Below are 22,771 nucleotides of genomic sequence, written 5' to 3' on the forward strand. Positions count from 1 at the left end.
TGATTATAAGGATCTCAATATTCTTTTGTGATTTTGCTTGCATCATTATGGAATTCGCAAGCATCGCATGCCATGAGAAAATTGCTTGAACAAATACATGGATTGTGCTTTTTAACAAAAGCAATCACTTAGTTTATGCTACAAGAATAAAAATATTGTAATTGATTCGTGAAATTGTTAAGAAACTATCGCCAATTGGTGGAACGTTAGAAGTGTAATTTAATTTTTTACATATGTAATAAGCTTAAGTCAAATTTTGAGGTTATTTGAGTTAGATGCGCACTCTTCATAAGAAAAACATGTGCATGTATTTAATTTATGAATAATCAGATTATTTTGATTTTCTATTGCTTTTAGAAGGAAATTCGCTAGCAAATCAAGGTATGAGATTACTTTTCAAAAAAAAAAAATTCAAGGTATGAGATCAGTCTAAAAGATTTTACAGCTCTAGCCAGGGACGATGAATTATATCTTCATAATATTTAAATATGTATAAAAAGAAAATTTTTCAGAAATGGAATGATAAAGCAAATTGGAGGCTACAATTGTTTTATACGGCATCAAAAACACGATTTATATAATTATTATGCTCATCAAATCTACGGCAGACGATTACTTGTACAAATGGGAGATATCTTTCATATAAAAAAAATTACAAATAAACTAAGCCGCCGCCCCCTTCCCCTGAAAAAAATTCTTTACCCAGTATCAGTGCTATTATTTCTCCGGCTTGAATATTAGTAAAACACTTGGAATCATCGGGTGCACGCATCGAAATGCGTGTTTAACTAACTTGATTATGTCGTACAGAAGAAGAAGAAGAAGAAGAAGAAGAAGGAGAAGAGAGGGGGGTGTTGTTCCTTAGGGTTGAAGGGTCCTTGAAACTGACAATGCGCTGGAGATTCTTCACAAAAACGAAAGAGGGTCCATTGACATCTGCATCTTATTCTTTTATTTAGATGATACTACTGAGGACTATTCTACTAAAAATAATGTTATCCCCCTTTTTTAAAGTTCTTTTATTTTTTTTAAGATGACGGGCAAAAAAGAATAATTTTGGTTGAAGTGAGGAAAGGGTATTTTGGGTCATAAGGGTTGAAGTTATGGCCTCGTGGGAAGGTGGGTGAGGGAATAAAGGTCAGGGGACCTACTTGCCTCCAAAACGACGGGCACCCACGTCGGATTCAGGGTAACTGACAAAAATGCCACCTTCAAGTGATGCCCCATTTCAAGATTTCCTAAATCTTCTTGTCTCACTATTTTGGATCGGATGGAAAATTTTAGGAGTGATCATCTCACGAATCTCTTCCTCCCAAAAGACAAACATACCCCTACAAAGCTCTTTGCTGTTTGCTTCCTTTTCAATTTTCTTTTCTTTCTTGTTTTTATTACCACTCATTTTTCGCACAAAACTATACAATAATAATTGCTCTTGTCCTTTACCAAGCATAATAAATTACACACGCTATAGTTTATCTTTATTATTATTAAATCCAATTGCTAAGTTTAGTATTAAGAATCAAGTGACATCAACTCAATTGATGAATTGATTAAAAAATTTTATCATAATAATATTATAAATATAATCAATAAAGATAGATTAGCGTTTCATTTTTCTTGAAAATATAATTTATATCCATTTCTTTTTAAACTTACATTTATACTTATTTCTTTTCTTTATTTTTAAATTTTGACGTTCATTTATTTCTAGTTTTCTCTCTTTCGTATTTTCAAATAATTGTAACTTTTTTTCTCCTCCACATTTTTAAACAATAAACTTATTGATTACTTCATCCACAATAAGAGTGTGCCAAGGGAAAACATTTCACCTACAATTCTTTTTACTACAATCTCGTAATTATCTAACTATAGATAAAAAGTAAATAGGAATCAACAATTTATAAAGACAAGCTCCATAGTATTTTTGTTGAACCTTAGATAATTTATAATTGTAATTGATTAATTATAGCACAACCATTGTAAGAGATAAACTCTTTGTTAATTTATTTAATTTATTCATTAATTTTTTAGCAAAAATTTTGAAGTGCTTTGAAGTATGAAGTTGGATAAAGATTTTTCAAACCTATCATAAAAATGAAAAATTTTCTTTGCAAATTTAAAAGGTTTTGCCTCCAATATTAGCTATATACCCAGAATGGTGTAAATATTAAAATAGAATATGATTAGCCAATGTGAATAGTTGCACGTATTCAATTGCATCAGCTGAATTAATATAATGTTTTACTTTAAAAGGATAGAATATATAGAAAACTTCAAGCACTTAATCATAAAATATAAGAGAGGAAGATTGGATCCATGTCACAGGTGCACTCTCACAGTCCCGAGCACCCTTGTAAATTATTATATATTAATAGAGAAAATAAAAGGAATTAAAAGGGTAAATGGCAGCGTTGAAGTAATGGGAAAATAGTAGGGGTAGTTGCGGGAGAAGAAAGATGATAGTGGGGGTAACGTGGGACAGCTGAGATTTAGTTAAACTGGAGCCTCAAACATTGACAAATGAAGAAGCCTGATTCCGTAGGGAGAAGGGAAACTCCTTTTCCACAATTTAATAAATTGTGGGGGCTGAATTGGAAAGGAAAAGAAAATCAGAATGAAAAAGAAAAATCTTAAAGAAATAAATAAAAATAAAAAAGAAAAAGACGAGATTCCCACAAGCCAATGTTCACACCCCACTTGTGTAATAGTATGAAAAGAAAAGTTGGCTTTCGTAAGCCAAATTGCGGCTGTGATTTTTGTTTGCCTTTTGCCCTTTCCTCTCTCTCTCTCTCTTTTTTTTTTTTTCTTTTGTCGAGAGTCAAAGGAGTTTGCGTGTGGGTGTTGAAGAGGGTTTTAAGGAGTAAGAGAGAAACGTCAAAGGCTGCAATTATTGTGTTTTGAGTAAAAAATGTTGCTCAGTGGAAAATGTCTTTGTGCTCTAAATAATCCATAAAGCCCCCTCTGTTTTTTTTTTTTTAATTATTCTCTCCGAATAATGTCCCTTTAGTTTGGCTTAGCCCTTTGAGCTGGGCTGCTTTGGTTTTCCTCTCTCCTTTTTTTTTTTTTTTTCTTTTCCGGGTACACGGTGTTGTTCATTATTTGGCTTGACCTTTTTTGGGTTTCCCTCCCTAGAAGCATTTAAATACTATATGTATATATTATATATATATATGCAATATCCTATTGGATTACACATAAACCCAGCTTATTCCATGTTCACATCTCAATTTGTTTTAAAAAAATTATATTATTGCCTAAATTATGCAACAGGAGATAACATTTCCAGTCTTGTTTACCTACTTCCATCCACAAGTTACGAAATCAAGGCGCCAACTTACAATACACAAGTGAAAAGCATCAAGCCTTGCAATACAAGTGAAAAGCTAGCAAGGGAAGGAAAAATAAATCTTATCAGCATATTTTGACTAAATTCCACTTTAGTTTGAAGGCCGGGACTGCCTTAGCACTTCAAACCTAAAAATATATAGTGATTAAAGATTGAAGTTGCCTTCAAGTCATATACATAATCAATTGAACAGAAGACATCATTTCCCAATGTCTTTCTTTAATTATTATGACATGAAGTGGCAAGAGTTGCAGGCCAAAAAAAAGGATTAGTGCATAAAAACCTTTATGTCAATCATTTATGCATAATGCCCTTTCTTTTCTTTAGGCATCATTTGCCATTGCCCTTGGAAAAAAAGGTGGTGCTCTCATTACTCTTGACTCTGGTTTTGATAAAAAAAGAACTTATGCCGTGAATCCGAATCCCCTAAAGTCCATGAATTCCAGATATGATGTACTTTTGTTCTTTTTTTTTTAAAAAAAAAAAAAAAAAGAGGCATAAAGATGAAGTCATGGGTTGATTTCATGTCGTCCCTGATAAAAATAATATAAAATGATAGACATATACAACTATACAAGCAATCATGTATAAATATCTTACTAGTATTACATAAACTCCTATAATTAATTAATGTATGAATATGTTTTCTTCTTAACAAATCAATATTTATTTTAATAGATGTGATGCATGAAACAGGTAAATCAAATTACTAAAAAAGTATCATTCAATTTCTAGAAATAAAGGTGGAGAAAATTCAAAAGTCACCATAGATTTCAAAGTTGACCTAGGTATTGTTTAATGACGCAGATGCCTTTAAGAGGGTCCTTACTTTAACCATGGAGAATTTGATCAGCCCATTTTCTTGAGTTTAAAGCTAAAATTGTCAAACTGTGGCCTGAAGCAAGACACGAGGATATTATGAGATCAAATTTCCCAAAGGGTATATGTCAATATGTGTAAACATGTCATTGTTGACAAATATATGCCAGTCGCCTTTGCCTGCCCTCCTGCATCAACAATAGGAAAGAAAGACAAAGGCTTTTACAAGCTGTGAACATGATTAAAGTGAGACTAGGACAACAAGTTGAGAGATCTTAACCAAGTCTCTTAACCTCTCCAACTTTACTACGTAAGCTCTGAATTAGACCCGTGACAGTAAGGTATGTGACTTAGGGTTCCATCCAATTGGGTATCTGTCGGGTGCATCCCAGCAACTTGCAAGTTGCGAACCCAATTGAAAGGTGGAAAATTGTTGGAGTATTATCTTGGGATAGTTAATTTTGTCAATTTGTGAGCTTTAATTTTCACTGAATACAACAACTTTCTATTTTTGTGTATCTTTCTGTGATTTCGCATATATACTAGTATGTTGTTTTCCTCCACTTGAACTGCATTCAACATATATAAATATCCGGTGATTGCAAAATTTCACTGAAAACGAATATAAATGAGATTAGGAATGTACTTGACCTGTAGATTAAGGTACCATCATTTAAGTAATTTTCTTGAATTTCAATTTAAGATGAACATATAATAACCTTTCTACATGAATAATGTCTTCAATTTCATTTGATTTAATTTTCCAGGAAACAGAAGAGTATGAAACATTTAAGCAATAATAATAATAAAGACCCATTTGCAAAATAATTACTACCTATTTTCACATCCCACACGTGGAAACTTACACAGAACTTTGGAAAATAGTTAAATATTTCCTAACAGGAACTGGCAAATGAAGCGTGCTAAATCCCTTCTATAATAATTAGTGGCCCAATTATGATCACATGATTAGTCACTGCTTAATTGGTACGTATAATTGTACATGAAACGTACTTTTCCCTCTTTGTAATAACCGGTCTTAACTAATCAAACGAGAAAAGAGTAGCTTTCAGCCTATCACAACTCCGAATCTCAACGCTCCACTTCAAAGAAACTTCCTTTAAAGCTCGGGTGTCTCAAGGCATGTGAACGAGCCGGCCCCCCGCTTGTTCTCATATGCTCACGATAAAGGTTACTTTGTTTTTGTTAGTATAATTTCTTTTATTGCTATACGTACACTTTTAGTTTATCTCATTCCATATGCCATCTTTCATAGGCCTTGCAAAGTAACCTAAAGCTTTTGGATTGAGAACCAAATTTCTTTCAATTGATGTTACATTTGTTTAAAGGACTTTATTTGAGAACATAATTAGCTTAGCTTCGTGTAACGTTGTCCCACAACAGGGTTATGCATCATTATCAATCTTTGTAATCCTTAATGGTGTTGTGAAATTTTTCTACATTTTGTGGCCATTTTTGTCAACGAATGTCAATTTGATATGGTTTATCTAATTTATCAGCATATTGCTTGTCTAATTTTTACATGTTATCATTTCTCAAATTATTTAATTTAGATATCATCAAATGAGCTTTAAAATTTCATGTGAATATTTGATCAAACTCAAACTATAATATATGCTTTAATAACTTTTTGTTTTAGAGTGTAGTTTAATAACTCAAATTTTCAATGATTTAATTTTTTTTCAATGCGTTCGATAATTCATTTTTTTAAAGAACAGCTTAATAGCTAAATTTTTAATGAAAACGTATTGAAAATTTCAAGTAGTTAAAGGTTGCTTAATGTATTCAATCAATTTTATTTAAGGAAATTTATTATTTAATTACATTAAAGCTTATATTAATTCTTTCCTTTTAACAATTCATTCTTTTCTTTTTTAAAATATACTTATAAAATCATCTCTCTCTTTTAAAAAAGATTCAATAAAAAATTTCCTCAGTATGTAATTTTGAGTACTAGACCAAACAACTTTTATATCACAAATCAGTATTTAAATTTTTCAAAACTAAAAGTGTAGCACTTAATTTTCAGTATTAAACTGTTTCAATTTATCAAACAACACCTTAGTGTTTTTAAAATAATGGATTTCCTTAATGGTCATTGTAACTAACTTCTAAGTTTATATAAAATATATTCAAAAGGATAAAAGAATTACTATTACTTCAGAATAATTCTCATATTTATGAGTATATCCTTCAGTGCCTCGTATGTCTTAGGATTTTATGGAGAATTCGCACCTAATTTAGTGATTGGTAGGAGCCTTCAACTTCATTGCTCTATGTTAATTGTATTAGTATATAAGATCGTCTCCTTATTCAGGTGAAAATTTTCGATCGATGGAGTATTCTATTTTTGAAGCTTCCTCATCAAATATGTTAAATTATTAAAAATGATTGTTTTTTTGAAAGGGCATTCCTTCGCAACAAATTATCAAATATGATTAACATATATGATAAAGAAGCTTAAAAAATAATGTTGTAATTTTCAAAATCTACAGGTTGGGGTGATGCAACTATGGCTGAGTTACTTGCTGTCAGAGAAGCTTTTCTCCTTTTTGCTACTTCAACAAGGGTGAGTTCTCATAATCTTATTATTGAAAGCAACTCAATGAAAGTGGTTAAGTGGATTCGTGATCCTTTGACTGTTCTTTGGTGCTTTCATAACATCACGTTTCAAATTAAGAGTATCAGTTCTAGAGTGATCAATTGGGAGATTATTCACTTACCAAGGTTTGGCAATTGCATTGCAAACTGCTTGGCTAAAGAGGTGGTTGGTAGAGTCTGATTTCATCATGATATTTCCTAAGTCTCCATGACTTTTGCTGCTTATCTTTAACTATCGTTTTGTCCATTTGTTTCTTCATGTTACCTCTACTGTTGGGTTCTTTTTTTTTTATACCTTCTGGTTCAAGGTCATGGTTGTCTTTCCTCGAGCTGTCTCTTGTTTCTAGCTGATAACTCTATGATATAGAGTTATTTGAGTTTAATTTTGATAATAATTTGGCTAAGTTTTTGTAGTAATGCATAGAAATTAGTAAGTTTTATTTAATTATTTTAAATTAGTTATTTTAGGCGAGTCAATCTAATTTTAGTTAATTTTATACTTAATTTGGTGTTAATGTGGTTAAGATAGGTTATTATTGATTTATTTGTGCTTTTGTAGGTATTTGAAAGAAGAATTTTAGTGAAAGAAGGAGAGCAATTTTGAGGTATAGACTTGCACTGTATATATTTCGGTTTTTCAGCCATAACTTTCTCTACATAGCTCCAAATGAAGTGATTCTTAGACCATTGGAAAGATAAGAGAAAAATATACAACTTTTATGTTCATTACTTTATCCAGTTCTCTTTGTAAGATGGTCAAAAATCTTGTCGAAATTGATGTACTGTAACAGTCTTAAAGCAATTACGATTTCTGTTAATTAATTTGACAAAGCTGCAACTTACATAGTTTGATGAGGAAATCTCAGCTGAAATTGACTTCTTCTTCACCCACCTTAGCCTAACTTCAAAGCCTATAAAAAAGAACCTTTCGGAAGACTTAAGGAGAGGAAGAAAACACTAGATTAAAAGTTGGGAGTTAAGCCACAAAGTCTTTGAAGCTGAGAAGATTTTGAAGGATTCAAGAAGAATTGGAAGATCAAGATTATAATCCTTGAGTTTATTCTTTTTGATTATTTTTTTATTTTCTTAGTTTGTTTTTATTGTTTAAACTTTATTCAATGATGATGTGTGACTTGGTGGGGAACTAAATTTTTAATCTAAGATTATGATTGAACTCAATATATAGTCTGAATTATTTATCTCTCATTTACTTATGTTTGATAGATTTAAGTTGTTTATTTTATTTTGTTCTTAATGCTTCTAATTGCCTGATCACCAATTAGATTGAATTGGAAACCTAGGTTAAACCTTGACGAAGGAGATTTAGGTAGACCTTGAATAAAATAGCGTATGATCGAATACACTTAATTGATTAGGTGATTTGATTTGCATATAGAGTAGATATAAACTTATAAGCCATACGTAGCCAGGATTAGAACACAAACTTAATGAATCTTTCTTCAATTTAATTTGTATAGATATATAGTAAATTAATTGGGAGATGTATTTTTATAAGAAACTCGATAGAGATTTGTAAATAATTTAGGACTCTGGTTAGCAATTTAACCCATTAAACTGCGTTAAGAGAGAGAGACAATAATCAAATGAAATATTGAGGGATATTATAATCTTAGGTCTAGTAGTTAAGTGAGATTTATTTAATATTTAATTTTAGTTTTAGTTTATTAGTTTTAATTTTTTTTTATTTTAATTATTTGGATAAAATTAGGGTGTTATAATTTTATTAATTAACAGTAGGAATTAAACAATTTTCTGTGGAACGATACTCTACTTTATTACTATATTACTTGTTAACGATACGTGCACTTGCGTGAGAAATCAACAACACTAGCTTATATGGTCTTTTTTGCTGTGGTTTTTCATCCTTCTGTTGGGTTGTTTTGCTGTTCTCTAGTTATATTTGTACAAGGATCCATTCAATCTCTGTTTGATTAATAATACCTTTACCTTTCAAAAAAAAAAAAAAAGCTTCAAAAATAGAATACCCCATTAGCCGAATATTCTCAACTGACTAAGGAGGTGATCTTACATACTAATACTATGAGAACAAAGGGAATAAAATTGAAAACTCATGACAAACACTATGTTAGGTGTCAAAGAAGATGGAACCTAACCTTATGCAAAATCACTTAATCATATGCATAAATGACACACGATTTTTTACAAACTTCAAAGGAGATGAAAAATTGAAATTTGTAGAACATCAACATCATCTAAACCTATGATTTGTTATGTAGTTTTTGTCTGTTTTCTATTCAAAAACTGCATTGATAGATTTTATGGACTTGACCTACCTACTCAAAATTATTTAATATATAGGGAATTCATAATAATATGCTCAATCCCTTTTTGCTAAATAATCTTGAATAAGTCGATCAAGTCCATTCAATTTATGAGTAACAGATTGTGCTATACTCCCTGAACTCAATCTAGTACATTCCATGGACCTTACTAACATACCTAATGTTGACAACTCATGTAATATATGGAATATTCCATTGTCGACAGCTTGTATATTTTATGGATTTGACCAACATACCCAAAATAATTCAATTTGAGATTGGTTGGTTAAGTCCATGAAATATTCGAGTGAAAGATTTTGATGTACTTCCTAAACCCAAACTTTTGAAATGATATGCCTATTACATAAAAAGAACAATCATATTAAGTTAACACAAATTCATTCAAGGAAATAAATGATTTGAACATAAATTTATAGGCTTCACTTAACTCAAAATGACAATAGGCACCATATTTGTAATAAAACTCAAGCATACCATCAACGTAAATTTCTCCTAAGTATCATCAACACAATATCATCAACTCAACCATATAATATGTATTGCTAATCGGACGACAATTCACTAACCTCATGGAAGCAAACAACAATATAATAGATAAGCATTCCAAGGTATATTTTACATTTTCCTAACTGGCATATAACACTACAAAAAAAACCAAAATTTTACCTATGAAAAGAATTTTGTTGGTAATTACCGATGAAAAATCGATGGAATACTGATGGAGTTATGTGTTAAGTATTACCAACGGGAGATTGACAAAAAATACCAACGAAAAAGATTTCGTTGATATTCAGTTATAAATACAATGGCATGCAATATTATAAAAATGGCACCAAGTTTACCAATAGAATATTTTCGTCGGTGATATTAAATACAATATCATTACAAAACAACCAAATAGACAAAGTGATTACATAAAAAACCAATAAGCAAATCTGTAGCTTATCCCGATCAACGCACAATGAATTCCACACTAAGAACAAATCTCTTGAATTTTCATGTATCACCCAATTCACCTTCCAATCCAAACACCACCTCTCCAAAATCTTCCATACCTCATCACATGTAAAAAACAAAGGTTGCACAGTTGCCAACTTTTTATTACGTATTGCACACATGGCTTGATTTTTCATAATTAAATTTCGTTTCACTAATTCTGTCTTAACTGCAATACGCTCCTACATTAATTGCCAAACAAAAATTTCCACTCTATATGGAGCATAACTAAGCCATAATTTCTTCCACAAATTTCTATTGTTAAATTGGGTATTACAAGTTAAATGGCAGCACGATTGAGAAGTGTACTTACAACTAGCCTTTGCTTTCCATATAAGACCATCTTTGAAGCTTTCACTCAATGAAAAATCTCGAAGAAAACTCCAAAGATTTGTCCATTGTTCAAATTCCCAACCAAATAATTGCCTTCTTAGTTCGATTTGCCAAAGCCACCCGTTTGCAATCCACTCCCCAAACTCCTTAATATAGCCATGTTTATTAATTTCCAAAGCGAACAATCTGGGGAATTCATCTTTCAAGATCATATAAGCTAGCCACCTATCATGCTAGAATAAAATCGAACCACCGTCACCTACAACAACTCCAAAATTAATTGTTACTTGCAACAAAACTTTAGCAATAGGCTTTAAAGGAGAAACAATTTTTTTCCCATATTCTAGAACATTTACAAGTAACAGCAACATTAGACAGTAGGGAGCACTAGATTTGTAGTTGTTCTTCACTAGAGTTAATTGTCTCGACAAGCTTTCCTTCTCATTGCCATATCTCTAGATCCACTTATTTAATAACCCCCTATTTTTTATTTCTAAATCCAAACCACCCATATCTTTTCTCTAGCAAACATCATCCTATTTAATATAGTGCACACCTCTCTTGTTTGCCGAACTAACCCACAAAAACCTTTGTGGAATCTTATCCAACTCATTTTTGACCCCCAATCGAAATTTTAAAAAGGGACATGAAGAATATTGGTAAACTATTAATCAAAGCTTTTATCAAAGTAGTAGTAGCTCTACCTCATCGTGAATGAAGTTTAGATTTCAAACCCTCTAGTCTAGTTTCGACCTTTTCAATCAACGGCCTCCAAATTCTATTTGAAGATAATTTAACGCCTAGAGGAAATCCCATATAAACAGTAAGTAAATAATCAACCTTAGCAAAAATTTTAATAGCCCACTCCATCTCCAACTCTTCACGCACACTTATCCCAATAAACCACTCTTATGAAAATTAATTTTTAATCCAAAAACAACTTGAAAGCACTGTAGAACTTTTTTCAAGTTTAAAAGCTCATCAAGCTTAGTCGGACAAAACAGTAAAGTGTCGTATGCAAATTAGAGATGAGAGATACTAGGCCCTTCATCACCAAATTTAATCCCATTGCAAATTCGTCTCTCTTTTGCCTTAACCAACATGCAATTTAACATTTCAACCACCATATTAAACAAAAATGGTGACAATGGATAGCCTTGCTTTAAATCTTTATGTAATTTAATTGGCTTAGTATGAGAGCCATTAACTAGTATGGACACAGAGGTAGTAGAAACACATTTCATAGTCCATTTAATCCATCTCCTACCAAACCTTATTTTCCATATTGTGAACTCCAAAAACTCTTAAGAAACACTATCATATAATTTATTTAGGGTTTAGGGTTAGGGTTTAATGTTATAAGTAATTAAGCAATCAATTATAAGTAATATTATATAATATTATATTTATTTGATGTATTCCTTTGACCTATGATAGATTAAAGTTCTATAGAACAAAAGGGTGGGCACATGAACTGGTTTGCTATTAAAAGTTCTATAGTACGTATAAGTTAAATTTTTTTTTCTCAAATTAAAACTTAGATTAACAATCTAAGCTTTGGTTTTAATTTTAGAGAAGTAGTGGTCTACAAAAACTAAAGCTATGGCTTCCTACAATGGCCAAAGAAATGATCATTATAGCAACTTCATCAACTTTACATCCAAAAAATCTCATTTTTTCAAAGTAATTTTTAGGAATGATATTGAATATGGAAAACTAGGGAGTAATCTTTCCTCAATTATAAACCACATTTTGAATCTGATTTTAAAGTCTGTTATATGAAAGATATTCTTGACATACAGCAGATTTTAAAATAACATTCAAAATTATGGTTTATAATTGAAAAAAAATCACTCACCAGTTGTCTTAACGTGCCAGGTCCGAGAACTCGACCACTAGACGTGGGAAAATTTAAGGAGTCGCCACCAATCTTTTTTTTTACCTAGGTGTGATTGATCACCTATTTTGTTATACTCGACGAAATCCTAAATTAATTTTAGGTCTGTCGAAAGAGCGATGAATTGGTCTACGTATCTTTTAGATTTGGGTTCGGGAGTACGGTTACGCATAGGGAAAGGTTAGCACCCCCGTGATGCTCGTTCCACAAACGGTACCATTTAATCATATATTATCCTAACCCATTAACTTTATTCTTATGTTTCCTTAATTATTATTTATTTAATTTATTTCTTATTCTATTAATCAAGTCAAAATATTTTACGGGTTTGGCATACACGTGATGCCATTGTGAAATGCATGGCATAAAATTGGGATATGCCAAGCGAAAATCTTTTATTGAGCGTACTTTCTGAATCCCCCCATCATATTGGTGGGATCTGAGAGTATTCTCTCACCTAGGGAAATACCTTAGAAACTCACCTTCGCAAGTTTATTGGGTAGATCCCACCATCGGGATAGTCATTTGTGAGTAAAAAAAAAAATAATGTTTCCATGAATGCAAATCCTAATACAAGTAAAAGCCTTTTATTAAAAATAATCTCCGATAGTCCTTGTTTTGTGAAATTGTGGAGCTTCATACATAGTGTATTTGTACCTCAATCTTATACTCCATTTGGGCTGGCATCTTTAAATTTCATTCTAACTCCCTGCCTTTTGGCCTCGAGCCACCCTTTTTGGATTTTCAACGTGAGCCTCCTCTTTTGGGTACAAGTTGCCTTTTTTGAGTTTTCAACAACCCCTATTTTTTATTTATATTTTATTTATATTTTTTTAATTTTTTTTCTTTTTTTTTTAAAGTATAGTACTTCTTCACTGCATCCGCATATATTGGATTAGGCAAACCTTCCCCATCTATGTCAGCCAAAATTAAAGCTTTTCCTGAAAAAGCCTTCTTTACCACATATGGTCTTTCCCAATTTGGCATCCACTTTCCCCAAAAATCAGCATGATTAGGGAGTATTCTCTTGAGAACCAACTCTCTTTCTAAGAACTGCTTAGGATGAACTTTTTTCTCATATGCCCGTATCATCCATTGCTGATACATTTGACCATGACATAGGGCTACGAGTCTTTTTTCTTCAATTAGATTCAGCTGCTCTTGGCAAGAACGGACCTATTCAGCTTCTTCCAACTTTGTCTCCATTAACACCCTTAATGATGGGATTTCTACTTCAATAGGTAGAACTGCTTCTGTACCATATATTAAAGAGTATGGAGTCGCTCCTGTGGAGGTACGCACAGAAGTTCGATATGCGTGCAAAGCAAAAGGAAGTTTCTCATGCCAATCTTTATAAATTTCTGTCATTTTTTCGATAATCCTTTTGATGTTCTTATTAGCCGCCTCTACCACTCCATTCATTTTTGGACGGTAAGTTGTTGAGTTATGATGCTTGATCTTGAATTTAGCACAAATCTCTCTTACCATTGTACTGTTCAAATTGTTTGCATTATCAGTAATGATCGTTTATGGAAGCCTATATCGACATATTATCTCCTTTTTGATGAACTTGCACACAACTTTTTGCATCACATTAGAGTAGGAAGCTACTTCTACCCATTTTGTGAAGTAATCAATGGCCACCAATATAAATCGATGTCCATTAGAAGCTTTTGGAGTAATGAGCCCAATCACATCCATCCCCCATATTGAAAAAGGCCAAGGCGTTGTGAAGACGAGTAATGGAGATGGTGGAGCATGGATTTTATCAGCATAGATTTGGCATTTGTGGCACTTTCGAGCAAAGTTTATACAATTTGCTTCCAATGTCAACCAATAGTATTCGGCTCTCATAATTTGTCTAGCTAACATATGTCCATTGGTATGAGCTCTACATGATCCCTCATGGACTTCTTCCATTATCTTATTAGCTTCGACTGCATCCACACATATGAGAAGAATTTGGTCTCGATTTCTTTTGTAGAGTATTTCCTCGTTGAGGTAAAAACCCATTGCTAACCTTTTGAGAAATCTCTTGTCATTCTCTGTGGCATTCTCAAGATACACTTGGTGCTTAATGTATTGCATGATATCATAGGACCATGGTTTGCCATCAGGTTCTTCTTCAACATTCAAACAATGTGCAGAAACACCCATTACCAAATTCAAAGGACGTATGTTAGCCCTGTTATTTATTCTAAACATTGTTGCTAGAGTGGCTAGAGCATCGGTAATCTGGTTCTCTTCTCGAGGCAAATGATTGAAGCTAATTTTTTTGAATTGTTTACTTAATTCTACCACTAGCTTTTAATATAAAACCAGTTTAGAATCTCTAGTTTCCCATTCACCTCTCATTTGACATTTCATTAAAGCCGAATCTTTATAAACCTTTATCGTGTCGACCTTTATGGCGATTGCTGCTTGTAATCCCATTACCAACGCCTCATACTTTGCCACATTATTAGTATAGTTGAAATTCAATCTTGTAGTGGCTGGATAGTACTTTTCATCTGGAGAAATCAACATTGCTTCAATTTCATGCCCCAAAGCATTGGATGCCCCATTAAAATACATCTTTCAGGGATTAAGTTCGTTGGGACCCTCCTTTTCTATGTGCAAGATGGCCATCAAATCTTCGTATGGAAAATTAAAACTTACAGGTTCAAATCCTTAGTAGCTCGATTTGCAAGGAAATCAATGATGACGCTTCCTTTGATTGATTTTTGGGACACATACATAATATCATACTTAGACAGTAAAACTAGCCATCGTGCTGTTCTTCTAGACAGGAAAGGTGTTTCAAAAATATACTTGATGGGATCTAATTTTGCCACCAACTATGTTGTATGATACAACATATATTGCAGGAGCCTCTAGGCGGTCCACACTAGCGCACAACACATCTGTTCAAGCGTAGAGTATTTGGACTTATACTCCATGAATTTCTTGCTCAAGTAGTATATGGCCTGTTCTTTCTTTCTTGATTCATCATGTTGCCCCAATACACACCCCATGGAGTTCTTGTTCACAGTCAAATACAAAATAAGAGGTTTTTCAGCTGTTGGTGGTACCAACACCGGTGGATTTGTGGGATACTCTTTGATTTTATCAAAAGTTATTTGACATTCTTCATTTCACTCTCTTGGGTCTCGCTTTCGAAACAGTTTGAAAATCGGATCACATTTGAAGGTAAGTTGGGATATAAATTAAGCAATGCAATTCAACCTCTTTAAAAATCCTCTAACTTCTTTTTGCGTTTTAAGAGGTGGCAACTCTTGAATAGCTTGTATTTTATCTGAGTCCACTTCAATTCCTTTTTCACTTACTACGAACCCCAACAATTTCCCAAAAGTAACACCAAAAGTACATTTTACAGGATTCAATTTGAGCTGAAACTTTCGCAATCTCTCGAACAACTTCTTAAGATTAACAGTATGATCTCTTTTAGTACGAGATTTTGCAATCATGTCATCCACATATATCTCTATCTCTTTATGCATCATATCATGGAACAAAGTTACCATTGCCTTTTGGTAGGTGGCACTTGCATTCTTCAAGCCAAATGGCATTACTTTGTAACAAAATATTCCCCATATGGTTACAAACGTTGTTTTTTCCATATCTTCGGGTGCCATCTTAATCTGATTGTACCTAAAATAACCATCCATAAATGAGAATAAAGCATGTTTTGCTGTATTGTCCACAAAAGTATCGATATGTGGTAAAAGGAAGCTAGCCTTCGGACTTGCTCTATTCAAATCCCTGTAATCTACACACAATCGAAGTTTTCCATCCTTCTTAGGAACTGGGACTATGTTAGCTACCCATTCAAGATACCTGACCACCTCTAAGAACCCAGCATCAAATTATTTTTTTACTTCTTCTTTTATCTTCAACAAGATATCTGGCTTCATCCTTCTCAATTTCTGTTTAATCGGCTTGCAATCCGATTTCAAAAGTAACTTGTGGACAACAATGTTAGTATTAAGACCCGACATGTCCTGATATGACCAAGCAAACACATCCACATACTCATGAAGCAATTTTTCTAACTTCTACCGTTCACTAGATGATAGCGAGGTACTAATCTTAACCTCTTTCTTTTCTTCCCCATTTCCTAGGTTAATCATTTTTGTGAGTTCCTGATGAGGTAAAATCTCTTTTTCCTCATGTTCCAACAATCTCGACAAATTAGGGGGTAAGTCATAGTCATCCACGTCTTCTTCATTTTTCAATTCATCAACGTTCGAAACTTTCTTGAAATCAAAATTCAAATTGTTCTTTAGATTGTCTTCGTGTTCATTATTTAAAGACCTACAAATAAGTAAAATTGGACACGTTTATGGGTAAGTATTTATTGGCTAAAAGAATAAATGAAAAGGAAATATGCAAAAAGGTTGATGAATTATGAAACACATCATGCATTGTCATTTATTTAAATGATTAAGGTAACAGAAAGCCCTACTTAAACAAGAAATTACTCCTAATGCCATTGGGCATAGGCATTTAGGTAAAATTGTTCATTACATTTTTAAAGACATAAAGATGACAAGTAACTCCGTGGTTGTCCAATTGATTAGCTCATTTCGTGGCAGTACTAGATATACCATAGGGACCTTTTCGTTAGGTTTTTTGTCTTTGATCATATGGATTGACAGCTCATCAAACATCTACAAAACCTGATTGACCTTTGTTGGTGCTTCAGGATGAATGTAACCTGTAGAGCAGAAAGTCTCATACAAGTACGAAATTATCCTTTTCTCAAATTTTTTTTCCTTTCCCTCAAGCTGAACCATCATTTTAATCTTCTTTTGGGCTGCCAATTTTTTTTTCTCTTCTTTGGTAAGTTTGTACCCTTAACCGACCTTTTCCTTATTTTTAATCAAAATCAAGGGATGGCTAATTCCTTGTAAATTCTTCCTTAGCCCTAGACCAGCACGACATCCTCTTCCCACTGTCTGTTTAACCTCCATTTTAGTTGCTGCTGACAAGCAAAGAGTTGGTATCATTGCCCCTTCTCCCACATAAGTAGCATTAACAAAGTCAAAGGATTTGAATGAGCATTCAGGGACTTCTTCCATCTCTTCTACATAGAGAGCGGATGAGGATTGGATGGCTAGTATGTCTTCTTCCGCAGAGATGCTTATCAATTGGTTTTCAATTATGAATTTTACCTTTTGATGCAGAGAAGACAGTACAGCTCCAGTCATATGAATCCACAAGCGTCTTAATAGACAGTTATAAGATGGGGTAATGTCCATCACCTGGAATTGGACCTTAAACATGCAAGGACCAATTTTCACTAGTATTTCTTTATCACCTACCACTTCTCGTTTGGTTCCATCAAATGCTCTGACTATCATGTGACTGGCCCTCATATGAGTCATATCAATCGGTAACCTTGTTAACGTTGAACGAGGCATGACATTCAAGGCCGAACCATTGTCAGTCAACATTCTAGGTATGGCATGGTCCTTGCATTTGATGGTTATGTGGAGAGCCTTGTTATTTCCTCGGCCACCCGATGGAATTTCCTCATCATTAAAGGCAATGAAGTTCCCGACTGTGATGTTCCCCACAATATGGTCTAACTTTTCCACCGATATATCATGAGCCACATAAGCTTGATTCAGGACCTTGAGTAGCACATTCCTGTGTGCTTCTGAATTCAAAAACAAAGATAACAGTGAGATGCAAGCAGACATTCTTGTTAATTGTTCACTACACTATACTCATTGTGTTTGATAAATTTGAAAAATTGCCTACTTCTTTCTCCGTGACAAGCCTTTTAAGCTTGTTGTTCAGAGCAACTACAGGTTCAGTAATTTTGTCCTAGGAAAATGTACTTGCTTCTTTCGAATCTTCAACCCTTTTTACTATTTTAGGAGAATAACATAGCCCACTTCGCGTTATACCTCCCACGCTGGTTAGGTTTGTAAAAGATACTTGAGAAGTAAAGGGGTCATACCTAAGATATTACATTCGTAATTCCAAGGTACAGCCTTCTCACTCTTGTACTGGAACGGGCTGGGAATTTCGATGGTGATACCACTTCCAACAACAGTAAGGGATGTATCATTCATTGAACTCTTGTTTTCTTCATAAAAGATGTTGAGAGGTTTAGGTTAGCCTATACGAGATGAACTTGATGCCACTTCAGCTAGAGGATCTTCATTTATGGTTTCAACCAAATCCTCTTCGCCCTTTACATAAAACTCAATTACTAACAAATCCATCAACTCTTGCAACTTACAACGAAAGCCATCACAATTTTGAATAGAATGTCCAATGGTCCCCATATGAAATTTTCAAGAATGAGTGAGATCATGCCCTAATTCTTTTGTATCTATTGGTTCTAGAGTGATGGCATTTATTTTGAATAATGCCTCAAACACTCTATCCATTAGCATTTGAATCTCATCGATACTCCTTTTCACCTTTCGAGTCATCCCTTCATGTATGGCGTTCACTGTCGGCCTTTCATGGTTAGGCAAGGGATTCCCATCAACAATTGAATTGTCCGTTTTAGCAAAATTTAAAAGTCCTGCTTTAATGAGTGCTTGGACTTTATGTTTTAATGCAATACAGTTTTTCGTAGAATGCCCTTGAATCCTCAAATGATAATCACATTGTTCATTCTGATCATACCACTTTGGAAAAGGAGGTTTGAGTGGTTCTATAGGTGTGCGGGCAAGAAGTCGATTTTCAATTAATTGTGGTAATAGGGCAGTGTAAGAAATTAGGATAGGATCGAACTAGGTTTTTTCTTGGGTAGTTCTGAATCTTTTCTGAGCATTACTAGAGTTATTGGTTGAAGATGTGGATTTTTGTGCTGGTGTTTGTGGGAGGGCATTAGTTCAAAATACTAGTTGTGGGGCAAGCTGATAGGTATAAGGATTCTGGGCAACGTTACCTATACTCGGATAGAAAGGTGGATATGGTTGATATGGATGGTAAGGGTTGAAATTATGGGTTTGTGGGGCAGTATAAGCAATTGCTTATACATCCTCTTCCTTTTTCTTGAATGTATCCCTTTTTTGGAGCTAGTGGTTTCGTTTCCCTCAATTTTCCCATTCTTGATTGCCCCTTCAATTATCTCCCATGAGAGAACCAGATCTGCAAAGTTTTTGATGGCATTTCCAATTAACCGTTCATAGAAAAGAGCCCTAAGTGTATTTATAAACAATACAGTTATCTCCTTATTTGTTAGGGGTGGTTGCACTTGTGCCGCTACATCTCTCCATCTTTGGGCATATTCCTTGAAGCTCTCATTAGCCTTTTTTTCCATGGTTTGAAGTGATAAAGGATCAGGGGCTAACTCAACAACATGCTTGTATTGTGCCATGAAGGCTCTAGCCAAATCTTTCCAAGTTTTGATATGACTCCAATCAAGCTGTACATACCATTTGGCTATCGATCTTGTTAGGCTATCCTGAAAGAAGTGAATTAACAACTTATCATCATGTGACTGTGCAGTCATCTTTCGACAGTACATGGTAATTTGCGCCATCGGGCATTTTGTTCCATCATATTTTTCAAATTCTGGCACCTTAAATTTGGGAGGGATTATCACATTGGGAACCAAGCATAACTCAACTGCATCCATGGTTTCGAACCTATCCACTCCTTCCACAGCACGAAGGCGCTCTTCCAACAAATCATACTTTTTTTGAACTTTTTTGTTTTCTCCTGTTTGTAATGAACTCTTTCTTAATTTCTCTTGCTCTTTTAGATCGTCTAAATCCAGAATGTGTATTGGTTCAACGGGATTTATTCCAAAATATGACCTAAATTGCCCTTGAATTGACTGGTGACCTATTGGGGCAGTATGTTTTAATAAGCAGGTGGTGTGACTTGCGGGTGAACCCTTTGGAAAGTTTGAGCATGGGGTGGAGTGAATTTCAGGGGATAAGGCGGATCATCTTTCAGGTTACTAGTGTCTTGTGTTTATGGGTTTTTTGACGGAGCTTACTCTTCAACAACTCATTTTCCTTTACTTAAACTTGTTATCAATTCCATCATCTTTGCTAACTGTTCTCTCATTTCTTCTTGAGCTCTTTCCATTCTATCCATTCGATCCCTTTGCTCTTGTTCCATGATCCTTACTCGCCGACGAGTATTATAAACACGTTGGTCACCAATTTTAGGTTGTTGAGCTATCTTGGAATCTTTATTTTTTAAACCATAAACATGAATTATATGTATTCTTATTTTATGATTGTGATGAAAAAAGAAATTTTTTTTTATTTTAATTTACTTGTTTTCAAAGAATTAAGAATTGTTCATGACAAGAGTTAAATTGTTGTGCCTTTTATGGAACAAATTATACACATGTGATGCAAATGAAAAATATTGGCCATCCAATAGTAATTGTTATGGGGAATCTTGATTCATAAAAGTTAAGCATTTGATTACATCACTACTTAGAGCATTTACATCATTGGCTTCAAAAGAAATGGCCAACTCAATCATACTGGTGTCGTACTAGCTTGAGGTGGCTTATTAGGCGCTCACTGAGCTCATCTTTCGGAAGAATCCCTCACCTGAGCTCTTCAGTCTTGTTTACCATTTCCCTTGTTTTGTAGGCTACCTCCCTCATTGCATCAATATCCATTCCATCTCAGACTGCTTCCTTCGGAGGTCTTGCTTGTACGAGTTTCCCATTTCTCGCATTTGGAAGTATTCCCTCCTACTAGCCTCATATTTCTCTTTATAGCCTTCCATGACTGCTTCCATTAAGTTGCAATCACTTCTGAGTTATTGTATGGTCCGTTCTTGCAATTGTATCCTGTTTTGCAAAGTGTTATTAATGGTTTGCATTCTTTGGATCCTGGTGACCAAAGATGAACATGTCGCATTCAAACTTTCAAACTTGCTTTTCCATTCATTCGTTCATCAAAAGCGTTTTGAATTTTCCTCGAGGCTTCTTTCTTTACTTTTTCAAGTTCTGCTTCATATCTGCACTTCATATTCATCATTTCCGTCTCCAGTTACCTACTAGCTAGCTCACTCTCTAAGAGAATATCTTGAGGTTCTAACCAACAGGAAATTTGAATGCACTTTTTATAGGACATACAACATATTTTACTTGTTGGGCATGCCAAGCTAAGTATCCAGTGGTGACCTCATCAGTGAATCATCCTTGATCCACCCGACTTGTTTTCTTCCATGCTTGAATAATATCTTGGATCTTCTTAAGGGTTCCCGGCTTGCCGTATGTGAACTCCAATTGGTTGAGCCTGTGTGTCATTGGTACAAATTGCTCAGATCCAAATTGCCTCCATACCATTATTGGGGCATAACTGATTACTCCCCAAGGTCCCATCAATGGTACCCATGGTTCGTCTCCACACTTGTACATCACTTGCATCCTAGGCATCCAAGGAGCCCTCTAGGTCACCTCCACACTTATAAACCTCTAAAGTCTGGCAATCCATTCTTCTTTTCTCTTACAGATTGGCCATTCGTGAATAGGACAACTTGATGAAAGGAACGGCTTTTGGAATCTATCAACCTTGCACTCAAAGTGGCTCTTTATCCATATCGTGAGAAGTTGGGCACATCCGATGAAACGCCTTTCACCTTTTCGACGACAATAATTCAGTGACCTTAATGTCTCAATTATGATGGTTGGAGCTGGATTGATGTTCCTCGTTACTTGGTCAAAGAAATCGATGATTGAAACTTCAACATGCCATAGGATTTTTGGGAAAATTACCAACCCATATATTGCCAACGCAAAGGCAAGATGACCTTGTTCATCTTTCTTGTGTTTCTTAATCTAATTATTCAAGAAAATCCATGAAAGGCATTCAGTGTCTCTTTTTTTCTTCAAGTTCTGATTAACCTCTTCGGTAGTGACATCTAGTAACTTGGCTAATTTCCTCTGATGCCTGATCTTTTGAGCCTTTCAATATACCTTGGCAGGTTGCATTTGATCTATGAGGAGTAATGATGAATAATCCTTTATTGTCGGTGTCATATCTACCTCATTGAACACAAAACACCAGTGAGAAAGATCCCAAAACTAAGTGATTGCCCTAAGTAGCTGATCGTCTACATGCATATAGAGAAGCCATGCGATGTGCCCATACTTGGCGCAGAAATTGTCTCGACTATTACGCCTCCATTGCTCCTAAATGTCTGTCATTTCTGAAAGGTCGTTTTGTCTGAGATCAAGATGAACCTTCTCTAGGAGAGTCGGGATATGCCCTTTAGCCAAATAGTCCCTTTCGGTTTGTTGGGCTTGTTTCATTTATAGTTCAACCTCATAGTCATTCCTGTATTTATTGAATGAGCTAGCCGATGCCGATGCCATAGATGTAATCAAGATTCCTTCAGTCAAATAGTTATTGTATAGCCAATATTTTCCTATATGCAATGATGCGAATGGATGCATGACAGATGAAAGAAAGAGAAAACGAATATTCAAGT

The 22,771-nt window shown here is 34.2% G+C and overlaps 2 protein-coding genes across 2 annotated transcripts; both read right to left on the reverse strand.

The window, feature by feature from the left end:
- Positions 1-13,864: 13,864 nt before the first annotated feature.
- LOC148764075 (uncharacterized) lies at positions 13,865-14,494 on the reverse strand. The gene has a single exon (XM_088803531.1). The coding sequence runs from the start codon at positions 14,492-14,494 to the stop codon at positions 13,865-13,867; it is 630 nt and encodes a 209-aa protein (XP_088659657.1).
- Positions 14,495-17,193: 2,699 nt separating this feature from the next.
- On the reverse strand, positions 17,194-19,943 carry LOC148764076 (uncharacterized). The gene is made up of 3 exons (XM_088803532.1): positions 19,342-19,943; positions 18,306-18,388; positions 17,194-17,999 (listed from the first exon to the last, which is right to left on the reverse strand). The coding sequence occupies exons 1-3, from the start codon at positions 19,941-19,943 to the stop codon at positions 17,194-17,196; spliced, it is 1,491 nt and encodes a 496-aa protein (XP_088659658.1).
- Positions 19,944-22,771: the final 2,828 nt, after the last annotated feature.

The sequence above is a fragment of the Theobroma cacao genome, chromosome 2 (genome assembly GCF_053813885.1).
Source record: "Theobroma cacao isolate CCN51 chromosome 2, ASM5381388v1, whole genome shotgun sequence".
NCBI lineage: Eukaryota > Viridiplantae > Streptophyta > Magnoliopsida > Malvales > Malvaceae > Theobroma > Theobroma cacao.

Excerpts from the sequence above, each read along its gene's own strand:
- LOC148764075 (XM_088803531.1), bottom strand. The coding sequence starts at position 14,494 with ATGGGTGTTTCTGCACATTGTTTGAATGTTGAAGAAGAACCTGATGGC.
- LOC148764076 (XM_088803532.1), bottom strand. The coding sequence starts at position 19,943 with ATGGATGCAGTTGAGTTATGCTTGGTTCCCAATGTGATAATCCCTCCC. Across the intron at positions 18,389-19,341 it reads TCAAGAAAAAGGAAGAGGAT|TGGTATCACCATCGAAATTC; the intron begins GTATAAGCAATT and ends TGTTGTTGGAAG. Across the intron at positions 18,000-18,305 it reads TTACGAATGTAATATCTTAG|AAGCACACAGGAATGTGCTA; the intron begins GTATGACCCCTT and ends TTTTGAATTCAG.